We start from the raw sequence: 14557 nt of genomic DNA, 5'->3' as shown, positions 1-14557 counted from the left end.
GACATGAAGGTGATGGGGGCCCCAGGATTGAGGAGAGAAACGGGAAGTGTTGTGAGCATTTGAAAGTGAAGGATGATGTTGTCAGAGGCAGGCCTCAGAGGAAAGATATAAAATAATGGTACTTTTGTAAATAGTAACTTTTTTTTTTTTTTTTTAATCAGTGTTTCATTTCTTTTTTTTTTTTTATTTATTTGCGGGGGGTGCTGGGTTGGGTCTTCGTTTCTGTGCGAGGGCTTCCTCCAGCTGCGGCAAGTGGGGGCCACTCTTCATCGCGGTGCGCGGGCCTCTCACTATCGCGGCCTCTCTTGTTGCGGAGCACAGGCTCCAGACGCGCAGGCTCAGCAGTTGTGGCTCACGGGCCCAGTTGCTCCGCGGCATGTGGGATCTTCCCAGACCAGGGCTCGAACCCGTGTCCCCTGCATTGGCAGGCAGACTCTCAACCACTGCGCCACCAGGGAAGCCCCTGTAAATAGTAACTTTTGACTATCTAGCCAGGTTTTCAAATACCCACCCCTCCCATGAGGTCGAGCAGTTATTCTCAACTGTGTTTGCATGTTAGACTCACCTGGGGAGTTAACAAACAAACAAAAGCAATGCCAGACAGCCAGTGCAGACCAGCTGAATGATTCCAGGATTAAAACAGGGGACCACATCCCATCTTCGCCCTGCACACTGACAACGCTGGATGAATATTTAAGTTCATGTGTAAAGCCATACGGTCTTAAAAGCCCTAAGGAGTTATTAGCAAACTGGATCTGCTCAGGATGCTTAAATGTACAAATCAGGGGACAACACCTCCAATAGCAGCTGACGCTCCCTCTGAACCTACCCACTGATGCCAGGCTGGTTACCACAGGCCTCCCTCCAGAACTGTGGTTCTCAGCCTTCCTCTACATTCCAGTCACCTGGGGGGAGGGTTTAACTTTATTAAATTATAACATATAGAGAAGTGCATGCGTAAGTCTTTACAACCATGGAATCAGCATCCAGATCAAGAATCAGAACGCTGCCACCACCCAGAACCTCCCCCCACCCCCCGAGGCAATACTTCCCTAAAACCACTATCCTGACTTCTCATACTCAAGATTAGTTTTGCCTGTTTGGGGAGTTTTAACAAATGTAATCAAATGGAATGTTTTCTTTCCTGTCTGGCAGTTTTTACTCAAATAATGTTACTAACGGTCATTCTTTTCTTCTTGGTGAATTTGTTCCTTCATCTCCTATATTTGTGCATTTTAGTACAGTGAACAGATCCGACTTGCTAATTACTTCTCGGTGACTTTTACAAATGTTTGCCTCGTCGCAGGCTTAAGTATACATTCACATAGACCTACAGGACTGTCCATTCTCAGGCTGGTGACAGGAATGCACAGCCCTTTTGATTTCAGCTCTGAGCAGGTTGGCACATGGCTGAGGTGGGCACGGTGGGGAGGTCTCCCACACTTACCCCTGCAGCAGTAAGAGGGGTGCTGGCAGGACCTGGATGGAGACGCTTTGTGACCTTCCTGTCTGAATTGAGTTTCCTACTCCACAAAGTCTGATGGCTTCCTTTGCTTTAATTTCTGCTTAAGCAAATACGGCAGGACTCACATTAACTCAGATATTGTGCTTCTCTTTCAGACTGCCCTTCCTGTAGAGCTTCCTCAGGTGAAACCAAAGAGAAATAATGATGGCAGGGGACTAGGGATGCAGTTAAAGGGGCCCTTGGGGCCTGGAGGAAAGGGGTCCATCCCTGAGCTGAAATCTGCTGCCGCTGGCTGCCCCATGTACCTGGGTAAAGACAGCCTAGGACCGGGCCCTTCCAAGGGTTCTCAGAACCCCACTTCCCCACTGCAGTCGGCAGCAGACGATTTGGAAGAAGAACTAGATCTGCTGCTTAATTTAGATGCGTCTGTAAAAGAGAGAGGTGACATCTTAGCAGACCAGACAGCTCAGGACCTGGAATCTGAGAAAGATGAGGAGGTGGCCCAAGAAGAAACAGGTATGGTTTTCATTTTATTCCCCATCCATCTTCTCGATTCTGGTGTTTTTCTGAGAATAGCTTCACCTCTGTCACATCCCTACACATCTTCATCAGTGTCTGACATCGATCTGGCCTTGTCCACTGACATCTATTTCTGTGCTCACATCTCTGCTTCCCCCTGAGCTGACCTTTCTGACAACATTGCTCTCACTCGATATACTGGGCTTCCAAAGCTGCTACCTGCCTGATTGCAATCGTAAACCCGGGGCTGCAAATTGAACTCGTGCTGTAAAAGGCATTTCGATACTCATGGCCTCAGCTGTGCAGCAGCAGACCTTTTAATCGACTGTCTGAACAGGCCTGTTGACCAGTTCTTTGTGCTTCCTGCTTGCTATTTCGATCTTTTTTTTTGTTTGTTTGTTCTTGTTTTTTAACAAAAGACTTCCTCATTTGTGCATGTTCTGTTAGATGGTGGGCCATCTGACAGGGAGAGGCCTAGTGACTGCCCCGTCCATACACTGCATTCAGGACCCTTTAATGGCTTTAGTTTCCAGGAAACTAAGCTGTTAGTCTTTTAAAAAAACTAGTGAACTGTGAACTTCAGCATCCAAAAAAATAGAAGAGCAAATCTCTACTCCATTTATGAATTTGTTTAGGTATTATTGGATCTTCTTAGGGAGTAGGAAAATAATAGAACGTTTCCCCTTATCGTGAGTGAAGTAATAATTTGGCTGATTTCCAGCATGGATCAAACCCCGGGGAAGCGTTACCCCTCGATTCTGGCACTAACGTGAAGTTGTTAACGTTGCTTTTATTTTTTTAGATCCTGCAAAACCGTCTGCATTGGAAGAAAAGAACGTGGCATCTGAGCAACCAAGTATATCCAGAAATGTTACTGAGGAAGAGCTTGAAGATTGGTTGGACAGCATGATTTCCTAAACACGATGAAAGAAAAAAAAAAAAGAGAGAGAAAGAAAATGAAAAGTGCCTGAAGCCAATTTTGGTTGCCTTGTAAGGGAAGGCAGGCCCAATGCTGTCCTTCCAGAACAGCTGGTTTACAAGCACAGCCCGAGCCCGTGTGGCTGTCACGCTTAGCAGTAGACGCCTACCTCCCCCATGTTCAACAAATCCGAAATGAAACAGTAAGAGGCTCGCTGCATTTGTTCTCTGGCGTAGTAATTGAATAGATTTCTTAAGGGCAGGAGATGTTACGGCCCTTGTGTCCAGTTTCTTCCTCTCAATTTTTACAGCATAGCAGGTGCTGCTGATGAAGCGAGCTAAGCAACCAGGCATGCATCTGGCCAAAATAAACAAACGCTGGTCTGTGGATTTTTTTTTTCCCTTTCGTTCTTGTGTGGGAAGCCGTGGCCGTTTGTTAGTCTCCTGTCCCTTTTCACAGCATCATAGGGTGGTTGTAAATCATCCAGAAAGGGTGCGTTACAAGAGGCCAAACCATGAATTGGTGATTATGACTTTATTGCAGTGGGCACTTCATTTTATTTAAGGAGATTCACCTAAACAGAGCAGCTCCACTACTTACAAGGGAGACCATAAAGCGTTACTCAATTTGGCATAAGATTGAGATTTTTTTTTCTGAATTTTCAGTACAGTACTTTTTTTCTCTAATAACAGCAGTTGACAAACTGTTACTGAAAAAAAAAAATCATATGAATAACCTTTGAGTGCAGTTTCATAAAGTAAGAAGATCAACACAACTAATTAATGGAACTGTCCATCTCGAACATAAACGTAAAAAACTTGCATAGCTATATCTAAAGAGGTTTTTAAGGCACTTACTTACTCGATATTTCAGTGTCGACAAAGTGGCGGTTTGTTTTTTTGTTTGTTTTTTTCTATTATTTCTTTAACTGCTTAAAGCTTTTCAAGCTGATTCTGGATACATTCACTAGCAAGAACCATGGGAAAAATTAGACTGCAGTTAAAATGATTTTTTTGTAGCTCAGACCATGAGTCACTAGTGGGGTACCATCATGTGGAATTCAAGTGTTTTTGTTTGTTTAAAATTCCAGGTATTATGCATCCAAAACTAACTTCCTACTTCTCTAGCCCTTCCCTCAGTGGTGCCATCCCAATGAACTAGTTAGAACTGAGAAACTTGAAGGCTTTCAACTAGAGCTTCCTTGAAGCTGTGCCGTCCTCTTTTTTCTTTTAACATTTTGACAGGTTATCTCACACAGTGTACGTCCATTAGGTACAAAAAGCCAAATCAATTCCAAAATATCACAGATGTGTAACAAACAAACACTTCCTTGTAAGGGAGACATTTAGGAAATGTCACTTTTCAAATGTGTTGCAGAACTGTAAGAGAAGGATTTTTTTGACTGTCCAGAATGGTGGAGGCTTCTTTCATTCCCATTTATCCAAGCTGATCTTCGTACTGTTTCCGGAAGCAGTCACCAGCAGGGAAGAAATCCCAACACCTTTCTTGGTACATCTTCCAGACATAAGATTCCTAAAATAACGGGAACAAAGGAGACTTCTTTATAAACCACAGTGAGCTGGAACCCAATTTATTTTCCCTCTCTATGTCTCCCTTTGGGAATACTGATGTGGATAAATATGAGGCCCAACTGGTACATTCTTTCTTGCACTGTTCCCAGCTCAGGCTGTTTTGGGAGCAAGAAGTCATTTCTCCCTTCTTCTGACCACCCCCCCCCCCCAAGCAAAACAAAAAAACCCTACAGTGAAACCAACTCGATGATCGCCACTAAAAATACTTAAAGGATTTAGCAATGGGTTGACTCCATGCCATTTGTAACTGGTAGAAGGCAGAATATACGACGAGGGAGCACTGAGTGCCCGCTTAGGCAGGTGCCCAGAGAGCCAAGGCCAGATCTGGGTACCAACTGCCTCTTAGGGTCTGAGCCGTGGAGTTTTCCTACGAATCCAATGATGTTTGAATATTTGGTAAGCTACCTTTTCCTCCCCTGTTCTCTGTCTTTACACTTCTTTTTCATACTTAGTCACAGAATCCCTCTGACACATACTCTCACGCACACCGTCACCCCCACACCTCCGCATCCCTGTGTCACCCACACAGGAGGTCGTTAGCTTTCTTTTAGGCTGTCTCTCGCACCATTTTACTCTGACGCTCCTGCTTTTTGTTGGAGCCACCCACTCAGCTTTGCATTGTCTTTTTCTCTGTAACGTTCTCCCCACCTCCAGCTATTCTGCCCTGAAGCAGCAACTATCAGGGTTTAGAAAATGTCACTGTTTGTTTGCTGGGAAGGATAACCAGGGGGCCTTCTGGAATAGATGGGAGTTGCCTGAGAATTTTGGCTTCTTAAGTCACAAAGAGATGGTGGAACAACGCAGGAAGCAGTGGGAAAACGCACAGAAGAGACAAATGGGGTCACCTCTCTATTTCAGATATCCTATGCTCTCCTGAGGCTTGACGTAGAAAGGGGAAGCTCTATCTTAATTAAGGTAGTTCTCACCTGACCTGTGTGCTCTGTTTCATCTTTATTAATCAAATACATCAGGAAGAACCTGGAATGAGGAAAAAAGGTTTAACAACTGAGAAAAAGACAATATTAGATACTTTGGTTAGAAAACCAAAGTTCATTTACTCAGTCAAGTGAGCTGGAGAGAGGATTAAATACACTGTTCAGCATCATGCTGACTCCTATACCTTTCAGAATAGGGGAAACGTGGCATGACAGCATATACCATCATCTTCTAATAATAATATACATTTATCTCAAAATTAGCCTTTTTGTGAGGAGAGGTCCTTTTTTACTGTCATCAAACCTTGAGCTAAGATCACTTGTGAGGAAGAATTTTTGGCTACCATTTTATTGTTTTTTAAAAAAATCCTAAGGTAAACAATAAAATGGTAACTAAAACTCTTACCACATAATTCTTAGTAGGCCAATTTATCATCTTATAAGAATACAGAATTGAAATTTTGTGTGTCTCAAAGATATGTTATGGAAAAGTAAAAATATTTACTCTCACTCAGTTGCCCTGGAATCCAGCAGTGTGCAGGTCACTGGCCGCCTTGACAAGAGCAAATATGAATTGGTGGGGAGGAAGGCCTGACTTCCTGAGGGGGTTCAAAGGAGAGTGGGAAGAGAGCGATTGGAGACCCTGAACATGCACGCTTTTCCAGTTTTGCTGGAAGGGAAGGAAAAAGCAGGGCAACAGCTGGAAGGAAAAGTAGGGCCATAGCCTTTTTTTCTTTGTTTAGGATTAAAAAATATTATATGGTGATAGGAAAAATTCAGCAGAAAGAAAACTTGCTGGAGTTAATATGACCTTGATTGAGAAGGGATGGGATCTAATTCCAGGTTGAGGGGCTGACATTTGCTTGGAGCAGAAACAGTCTGCAGCGCACGTCTATCAGAACTGGGGGGGGGGGGGGGGCAGGGCATATGGACAAAGACACGGGCTCATGGGGACTCCTGCAGGTTCTTTCCTAATTGCCTCTACTTTCCGGAGACCGAGGAGGAAAAGGCATCGGCAGAGCGTGAACTACATGACGTAACTGTATTTTACTCACTGTTCCTCCCCCTGCCCCATCACCTTTGCTGACCAAGGATACTCACAAGTAGTTGGCTAAGTTGTGCTCTTGTAAGGTGTGTGTTTCAAAACCATGAGGGGTCGTGTCAAAGTAGTCATTGCCGATCCCACAGATGAAACATTTGGTCTAAGAAGAATAACAGGGAGAAAAGGCATGAGTAGGCGTGACATTACAGGCAGGTAGCAAAAGGGTGAGGATCTCTACTTGAATTGAGAGGCACTGTAAAATATTTCTCTCTTTCACGCTTTAGGCTGTTAGTCATCTTCTCCAGAGTGTCACATACCTAGCTTCTACCTAGTGGAGGGTACTTGCTCCTTCCTAAGCCTGGGGCATGGCGGAGGCAGCAGGTGGGGGGGGGGCGGGGGTAGGGTACAGAGCACAGAGGGTGGAGCAGAAGAAATGCCCAGAGCTGGTAGATGGGCCCAGAGAAGAGGACAGGCTTGGAAAACAATCATGGTTGGTAATTTTGCCTAGGGCTGGCCCTAAATAAGAGTAGAACCTACTGTTTAAAAAATCCATGTGCTGTGAGATAACGGAAATCAAGTTGGGATTAGTAGAACGGTACCTCCATATCCTCTCGTACTTGTTCCTGCTGGTCTCTCAGCTCCCCAAAAGCATCAATAATAAGACCTGGAATTTTAAATACAAAGACAAACAAAACACTTCAAATAATCTGTTTAGTCAGGGCAGAGGAATGATAGATGGAATGGCAGAGGCCATTATGTTTTGTTAAAAAAAAAAAAAAGTGAATGATAAAGCTGAATGATACAATTAAATCAAAATTAGAAAAAACACTTGTGTTTTCAAATGCTGAGTCCTGGCTAACGATTTCTCATGGTTCCTCTTACTCCGCCTCTCGGCAATATTTGATGCTAACTATTCACTCCTCCTGGACTCTCTCTCTTCTTGTCCTTCCTTCCTTGTCCTACCATTTTGCTTGGCTCTTCCCTTTCTGTCTTCCTTATCGGCTCTTCCTCTTTTAGTCCCTGAGGCATTGATATGTATCCATCAGGGCTCCTCCCTCAGTGTCTTTGCTTTTCCTTCTGGGAAATCTCTACGTCTACATCTTTGACCACCACCACCAGTGGATCCCATTTCTGTTATTTTTGTATTCATTAATTTTGTCTTGTGTGTCCTTATTGAATGTAATATTTCTATCCTATTCCATTCCTGACTTGTCTCTCGAAAGACCGATTACAGTTAACTGCTTATTAGCCCTCAACGCCTGCACGATGTCTCATAGGTACCTCAACTCGGCATGACTCAAACTAAATTCATCACCCTCTTGCTCTAATTCCTGACAAGCTACTGACCAAAATACCAGTACCTCTCCCCGCAAAGAAGGAAAAAACACGTCACACTCTCACAGCTCCTCTTCTGCTCCTTCCCACCCCACTGCCTGGGAGGAAAGTGATCAGGGCAGGAATCATGAGGGTGTGGGGCAGCACTAGCCAAAGGAGATACTTAGGAAGCAGAATGAGACAGAAATGATCAATGCAGAGTGGGTAATGAAGGACTGCAGTGGCCGGCGGGGGGGGGTGGGGGGGTGGGGAGTCCTCTGTAAGGATGCTCAAGTTTCCTGTATCAGTGCCTGGGTGTATGTTTGCCTTTATATATGGTAGACGTTCAAGAGATGTCTGTTGAATTAATAAGTAAGCGAATGCATAAACCTCTTTACACAAAACAATTAAGTCAGATGCAGAAAGGCAAAGAGAATCAGATTGAGCCCCATGCAGACGACATAACCGGCAAGCATACCTTGGATGATGGCCAGCAGGATGACAATGACGAAGAAGAAAAATGTAATGTCAAAGACGATGCGGTACATTTCGTACGGGTCCCCAGCGGGGTCTTCAATTTCATCGCCAATGCCACCTCCAGCTCTCACTCCCACGTACATGTGGAACAGGTAACACTAGGGAAGAAAAATGGCGATTCAGGTAAAAGCCGCAGAGTTTTGTTTGTTTTTACAGAGATGGTCAGATCATTCATGTAATAAGATCAAAACACGACAGCCCTGAGGCAGGAGAAGGGTACTCTACTCTTCACAATAACACATTCATGCTGCTAACTCTGTCCTCTACACCCTCTGGTTAGGCTGGTGTCTATAAAGATGGAAAGATTGCTGTTCCACGTAGCCTTTAAAAGGTATTTTTTGCTCTTTTCTTAAAAACAGTTTTGAACTCTTTGACACACACATGAGAATTCACTCTAAGTGTGTATAAGTTAAAAGAACTTTCTGCCCTGATGAGGATGGCATATGCCAGATACGAGTTTTCTCTCACTTAATTTTAAAGTGCCAGCCTGGACCTGGGGCCGGGCTACAGCCTCCGGGAAAAGGCCTCCCCTACTTGGCATCCTCTGCGCACCCGGGAGGGCAGGGCTCCCCGCAGAATCTCCTCCCAAGTGCCCGTGTGCTCCAGGTAGGCACCTGGGCCAGGGCTCACAGAGCAGGCTGCCCTCTGTCTCTCCTCCTGACTGGCTGTGATGGCTTCGGGATGGGAGTGTGGAGGCAGTCTTATGGCTGGTAAATCAAAAGCCAGCGGCAGCACGGAGCCCACGCTGGTCCTACGGTTGCTCTTGTGCCTGTAGTGTTGCTGTCTCATGGGCTGCTTGCCCCAAGAAAGCACATGGAGAGTTTTTAGCCAAAAAGCGTATCTATTTTCTGGAGAAACGATCACAGGCGGGGGCAGGGGGGCAGTGTACTGTCACCTGTCTCTGATACACACATTCTTTTCCTGAAATCTGGTCATGATAAACGTCTAGAGATGCTACTGCAGCTGTGCTGGCTCACCCTGCACTGTGCCCTTCTATGCCCACAGGGGCTGGCCTGGCAGGAGCCCCAGCCCCGCCCTGACCCAATCCTGCTGCTGTGACATTTTTCAGATGACATGGCTCTTCTGAAACAAGCCCCACTGGCTTGCTGAAATAAACGGAGCACCAGATTCATGGGACTTTGCTCCGAGCTCTCAGAGGCAAAGAATCAGAGCTTGACTTCCGTGAGATACAGACACAGGTAACTCACGTCTTCGCCACACACAGATGTGGATGGATGGTGATCCGCTTAGCTGTGTGCTTCTCTTTCCACCTGGGCCCCGACAAGTGGTCTATTCCATCACTTCTGTCTTTCCAGGACCCACCTCCCTTTCGGACGAGACATCGGTGTTCTACTCTCATCTCTGTCCTGCTCTGTCTCCACTCTACCCACAGCCCTTCTGCCCCAGCCAGGCCAGGTGACCAGGTGGCCCTACAGGGAATTCTCACTGTCATCATGTCATCACACTTCATGTCGGGCTCATCGTCGTCTTCACTTTTGTTGTAGAACTTGCGGAAGAAGTTGAACGCCACCACGGTATAGAGGTAAACCACCACGGCCAGGAGACCGACAGTCAGGACCAACTGGGAGCGGAAAGAGAGAGAGAGAGGGAAGAGGAGGTGGGTCTTCACCTTGAAAGGTTGGTGGGAGACTCCAAGAAAACAGAGGAAAGGGGAAAGATGAGGGGTCTGGAACGAAGGCTGTCATGCAGCAGGTGCCGAAGGAAAGCAAGATCACAGAGAGAAACAGGCTTATTGGGAGAAAAGAGTAATGATGGACTGTTATGGAACAAATCGTGTTCCCCCGGAATTCGTATGTTGAAGCACTAACCCGCAGTACCTCTGAAGGTGACTGCATTTGGAGATAGGGCCTTTAAAGAGGTGATTTAATTAAAATGAGGCCGTGAGGGTGGGCCCTGCTTCAATCTGACTGGTGTTCTTACAAGAGGAGGAGGTAGGACTCAGAAGGAGAGATACCAGGTAGCCGTATGCATCGAAGGATAATCAAGTGAAAAAGCAGCAAGAGGCAGCCAGCTGCACGCCAAGGAGAGAGGCCTCAGAGGGAACCAAGCTACCTACACCTTGATCTTGGACTTCCAGCCTCCAGAACTGAGAGGAAAATCAATGTCTGTTGTCTAAGCCCCCAGTCTTCAGTATTTTGTTATGGCAGCCCGGGCAGACTAACAGCTGAGGTACTGCACGGGGTGCATATAAACTACACAGGGATTTAAGGATAAGAATAGTGATGGCGCTCTGAGGATGGTTACTTTGTTTTTTCACAGAGATAGCAGTGACCCAAGGCTTCACTCTAATGCTGCTTTTTATTTATTTAATTGAAGTAGAGTTGATTTACAATATTGTGTTAGTTTCAGGTGTACAGCATAGTGATTCAGTTATACATATACATGTATCTATTCTTTTTCAAATTCTTTTCCCATTTAGGTTGTTACAAAATATTGAGTATAATTCCCTGTGCTATATACAGTAGGTCCTTGTCGTTTACCTATTTTATATATAGTAGTGTGTATATGTTAATCCCAAACTCCTAATTTATCCCTCCGTACCCCCCTTTGGTAACCATAAGTTCTAATGCTGCTTCTAAAGAAACTACAAGAAATTAATATAACATTGTAAATCAGCTATACTTCAATAAAATTTTTAAAAAATATATATATACATATATGTATAACTGAGTCACTTTTCAGTACAGAAGAAATCAACACAACATTGTAAATCAACTATACTTAAATAAAATTTTTTAAAAATTAAAAAAAAATAGAAACTACAGATTCCTTGGGCTCATGGGTATCCCTACATCACAGTATTTCATAACTAACCATGAACTGGATAATTGTCACAGCTTTGAAGTTACTGTATGAATTATGACGGTTGAGCAAAGTGACATTTTTTCATAATGAAGAAACCTGCCTTGGACCTTTGCCAGGGTCACAGGGCCTGTTTGTTTCTCGGCTTTCAGAGGCACAATAAATGAGGACTACACAGGACCTGCTTATTGGGCCTATACCGGGGACTAGGTGCTGGGCTGGAGCTGTGAAGATCAACAAACAGCATAAAATCTTTGCCCTCAAGCTGCTACACAAAAGGGAGTGGGCATGATAAGTACCAGAACAGACATATTCAGTGGCTTCTTGAACAATGAATTTAGTGATTTGAACCTTGGATAGCAGACCTCACGGAAAGCAGCCAGTTTAGAAAAAGAGAAAGAATGTGGGCTTTGCACCAAGGAACAAATGGGCTTGAATCTAAGTTCTGCCACTTGGCAGCTGTGTGCTCTTGGGTGAAATACTTAGCCTCTCTGAGCCTCAGTGCTCTTCTCTCTCAAGTGAGTGTAACACTTACCTTACAGGGTGGTTGTGAGCCTATTGCAATACCCAATACATGGCAAAAACTGGGCATATTTTTTTTAACAATCTTGCCAGAGTTTAGTCGGCAAGCCCATATAAGACGTTCATTGTTTAATAAATGATGGAGAGGGTATGGAGAAAAGGGAACCCTCCTACACTGTTGGTGGGAATGTAAATTGATACAGCCACTGTGGAGAACAGTATGCAGGTTCCTTAAAAAACTAAAAATAGAACTACCATATGACCCAGCAATCCCACTCCTAGGCATATACCCTGGGAAAACCATAATTCGAAAAGATACATGCACCCCAATATGCAGCACTATTTACAATAGCAAGGACATGGAAGCAACCTAAATGTCCATCAACAGAGGAATGGTTAAAGAAGATGTGGTACATATATACAATGGAATATTACTCGGCCATAAAAAAGAACAAAATAATGCCATTTGCAGCAACATGGATGGATCTAGAGACTGTCATACTAAGTGAAGTAAGTCAGACACAGAAAGACGAATATCATATGATATCGCTTATATGTGGAATCTAAAAAAATGGGTACAAATGAACTTATTTACAAAACAGAAGTAGAGTCACAGATGTAAAAAACAAACTTATGCTTACCAGGGGATAAAGGGGTGAGGGATAAATTGGGATATTTGGACTGACATATACATACACTCATATATAAAACAGATAATAAGAACCTACTGTATGGCACAGGGAACTCTACTCAGTACTCTCTAATGGCCTATATGGGAAAAGAATCTAAAAAAAGAGTGGATATATGTATATGTATAACTGATTCAATTTGCTGTACACCTGAAACTAACACAACATTGTAAATCAACTATACTCCAATAAAAATTGTTTTTTAATTAAAAGAAATTCATCGGGCTTCCCTGGTGGCGCAGTGGTTGAGAATCTGCCTGCCAATGCAGGGGACACAGGTTCGAGCCCTGGTCTGGGAAGATCCCACATGCCGCGGAGCAACTAGGCCCGTGAGCCACAATTACTGAGCCTGCGCGTCTGGAGCCTGTGCTCCGCAACAAGAGAGGCCGCGATAATGAGAGGCCCGCGCACCGCGATCAAGAGTGGCCCCCGCTTGCTGCAACTAGAGAAAGCCCTTGCACAGAAACGAAGACCCAACACAGCCATAAATAAAAAAAAAAAATTCATTGTTTAAACTTTTCATTTAAGGTACAGTTTTGTATAACGCCGTTAAACCAAATCAATAAAATTTGAACTTTCTATATCTGAGTAAAGGGGAAGAAAAGAATTCTAAAAGAACAACTGGCATTCCATAAATCCCGTTTTGGGAAGCGCCACCTTTATAGGATAAAACTTCCCAAGACACACATGGAAAAATAATACACAATGCCCTTTCTCCCAGGAACCTATAAGGAAGTATTTACCACTCTCTAAGCAAACATCTATATCACAGGTTCTGTTATTACCTCCCCAAACTTTAGCTTCTTGTACGTGGCAGCAAATTTCTATCTCTAGCTTTCCTCCATTCTTTTTAGTGTCAACCAAGAAACTGGTGCTGCTACCAGAAGCCTAGAAGAAATAAACCATCGTAATACCTGATGATCTAGCACCCTTTAATGTCAGAACAATTAAAGGTTAATCTGACTTCTTTTCTGGTTGGAATTTTTATTTTTTAAGGTGTACAATGTGATGATTTAATATATGCATACATTATAAAATGATCACCATAATCAAGTTAACAAATCCATCACCTCACACAGTTACCGCGCGTGCGTGTGTGTGTGTGTGTGTGTGTGTGTGTGTGCTGACAACACTTAAGATCTCCTCTCTTAGCAAATTTCAAGTATACAATACAGCATTTTTAACTATAACCACCATGCTTTACATTAGATCCCCAGAACTAATTTATTTAATAACTGAAAGTCTGTACTCTTTGACCAATGCTCCCCATTTCCCCCAACACACCCAGCCCCTGGTAACTACTGCTCTACTCTCTGGTTCTAGAAGTTTGCCTTTTTTATGATTCCACATATAAGTGACACCATACAGTATTTGTCTTTCTGTGTCTGGCTTATTTCTCTTAGCAGAATGCCCTCTAGGCTCATCTATGTTGTTGCAAAAGGCAGAATTTCCTTTTTTTTTAATGGCTGAATGATATTATACTGTATGTTCATAACAAATTTTGTTTATCCATTCATCCACTGATGGACACAAGTTGTCTCCATATCTTGGCTATTGGGAATAATGCTGCTATGAACATAGGAATATAGGTATCTCTTTGAGATACTGATTTCATCTCCTTCAGATAGATATATATACTCAGAAGTGCAACTGCTGGATCATATGGCAGTTCTATACTTAATTTTTTGAGGAACCGCCATACTGTCTCCCATAATGGCTGTACCAAGCTGGGTACATATTAACTCCTTTCTTTTCTCCCTTCTCCTGTAAAGATTTAGAGATGTGAGGGAACATGTCTCATTCATGGATTTGCACTTAATGAGGAATAAAATGCTAGGGAGTTTGAATTTGTTCACAGGAGGAGCCATTAGAGGACTTTAATCAAGGGATTGTCCTTGACAATTCTGTAGAAGAAGACAGACTGGGTATTGATGAGACTGGATGTAGAGCAATGACTATATAGATACATAAGCAATGACTATATAGGTATATATAGAAATGCACACATACATGTATATAACATATATAGCTATATATGTCTACCTATATACACACATAGCTGTATATATGTGTTTATATGTATAGATCTATATATATCTAAGTAATTGGTTCTTTTTTTTTTTTTTTTTTTGTCTGCATTGGGTCTTCATGGCTGCGCGCGGGCTTTCCCTAGCTGATGCAAGCAGGGGCTACTCTTTGT

At 43.6% G+C, this 14557-nt stretch overlaps 2 protein-coding genes across 2 annotated transcripts in view; one reads left to right on the top strand and one right to left on the bottom strand.

The window, feature by feature from the left end:
- AVEN (apoptosis and caspase activation inhibitor) overlaps positions 1-3292 on the top strand; it is a 204988-nt gene extending 201696 nt beyond the window's left edge. The window contains exons 5-6 of the mRNA XM_061180552.1: positions 1621-1981; positions 2787-3292. Of these exons, the coding sequence (XP_061036535.1) occupies positions 1621-1981; positions 2787-2902 (477 nt within the window). The 3' untranslated portion in view covers positions 2903-3292. The remainder of the gene's footprint in view (positions 1-1620; positions 1982-2786) is intronic.
- Positions 3293-4330: 1038 nt separating this feature from the next.
- The window catches only part of RYR3 (ryanodine receptor 3), a 372240-nt gene continuing 362013 nt past the window's right edge, over positions 4331-14557 (bottom strand). Inside the window, exons 100-105 of the mRNA XM_061181456.1 lie at positions 9771-9905; positions 8265-8421; positions 7072-7136; positions 6532-6632; positions 5422-5473; positions 4331-4436 (exon numbers count right to left, since the gene is read on the bottom strand). Coding sequence (XP_061037439.1) covers positions 4341-4436; positions 5422-5473; positions 6532-6632; positions 7072-7136; positions 8265-8421; positions 9771-9905 — 606 coding nt within the window. The 3' untranslated portion in view covers positions 4331-4340. The remainder of the gene's footprint in view (positions 4437-5421; positions 5474-6531; positions 6633-7071; positions 7137-8264; positions 8422-9770; positions 9906-14557) is intronic.

This window comes from Eubalaena glacialis, chromosome 2 (assembly GCF_028564815.1).
Source record: "Eubalaena glacialis isolate mEubGla1 chromosome 2, mEubGla1.1.hap2.+ XY, whole genome shotgun sequence".
In the NCBI taxonomy this organism is placed as follows: domain Eukaryota; kingdom Metazoa; phylum Chordata; class Mammalia; order Artiodactyla; family Balaenidae; genus Eubalaena; species Eubalaena glacialis.
The sequence above is the reverse complement of the archived record's forward strand: the minus strand, read 5'-3'. Positions and strand labels throughout refer to the sequence as shown.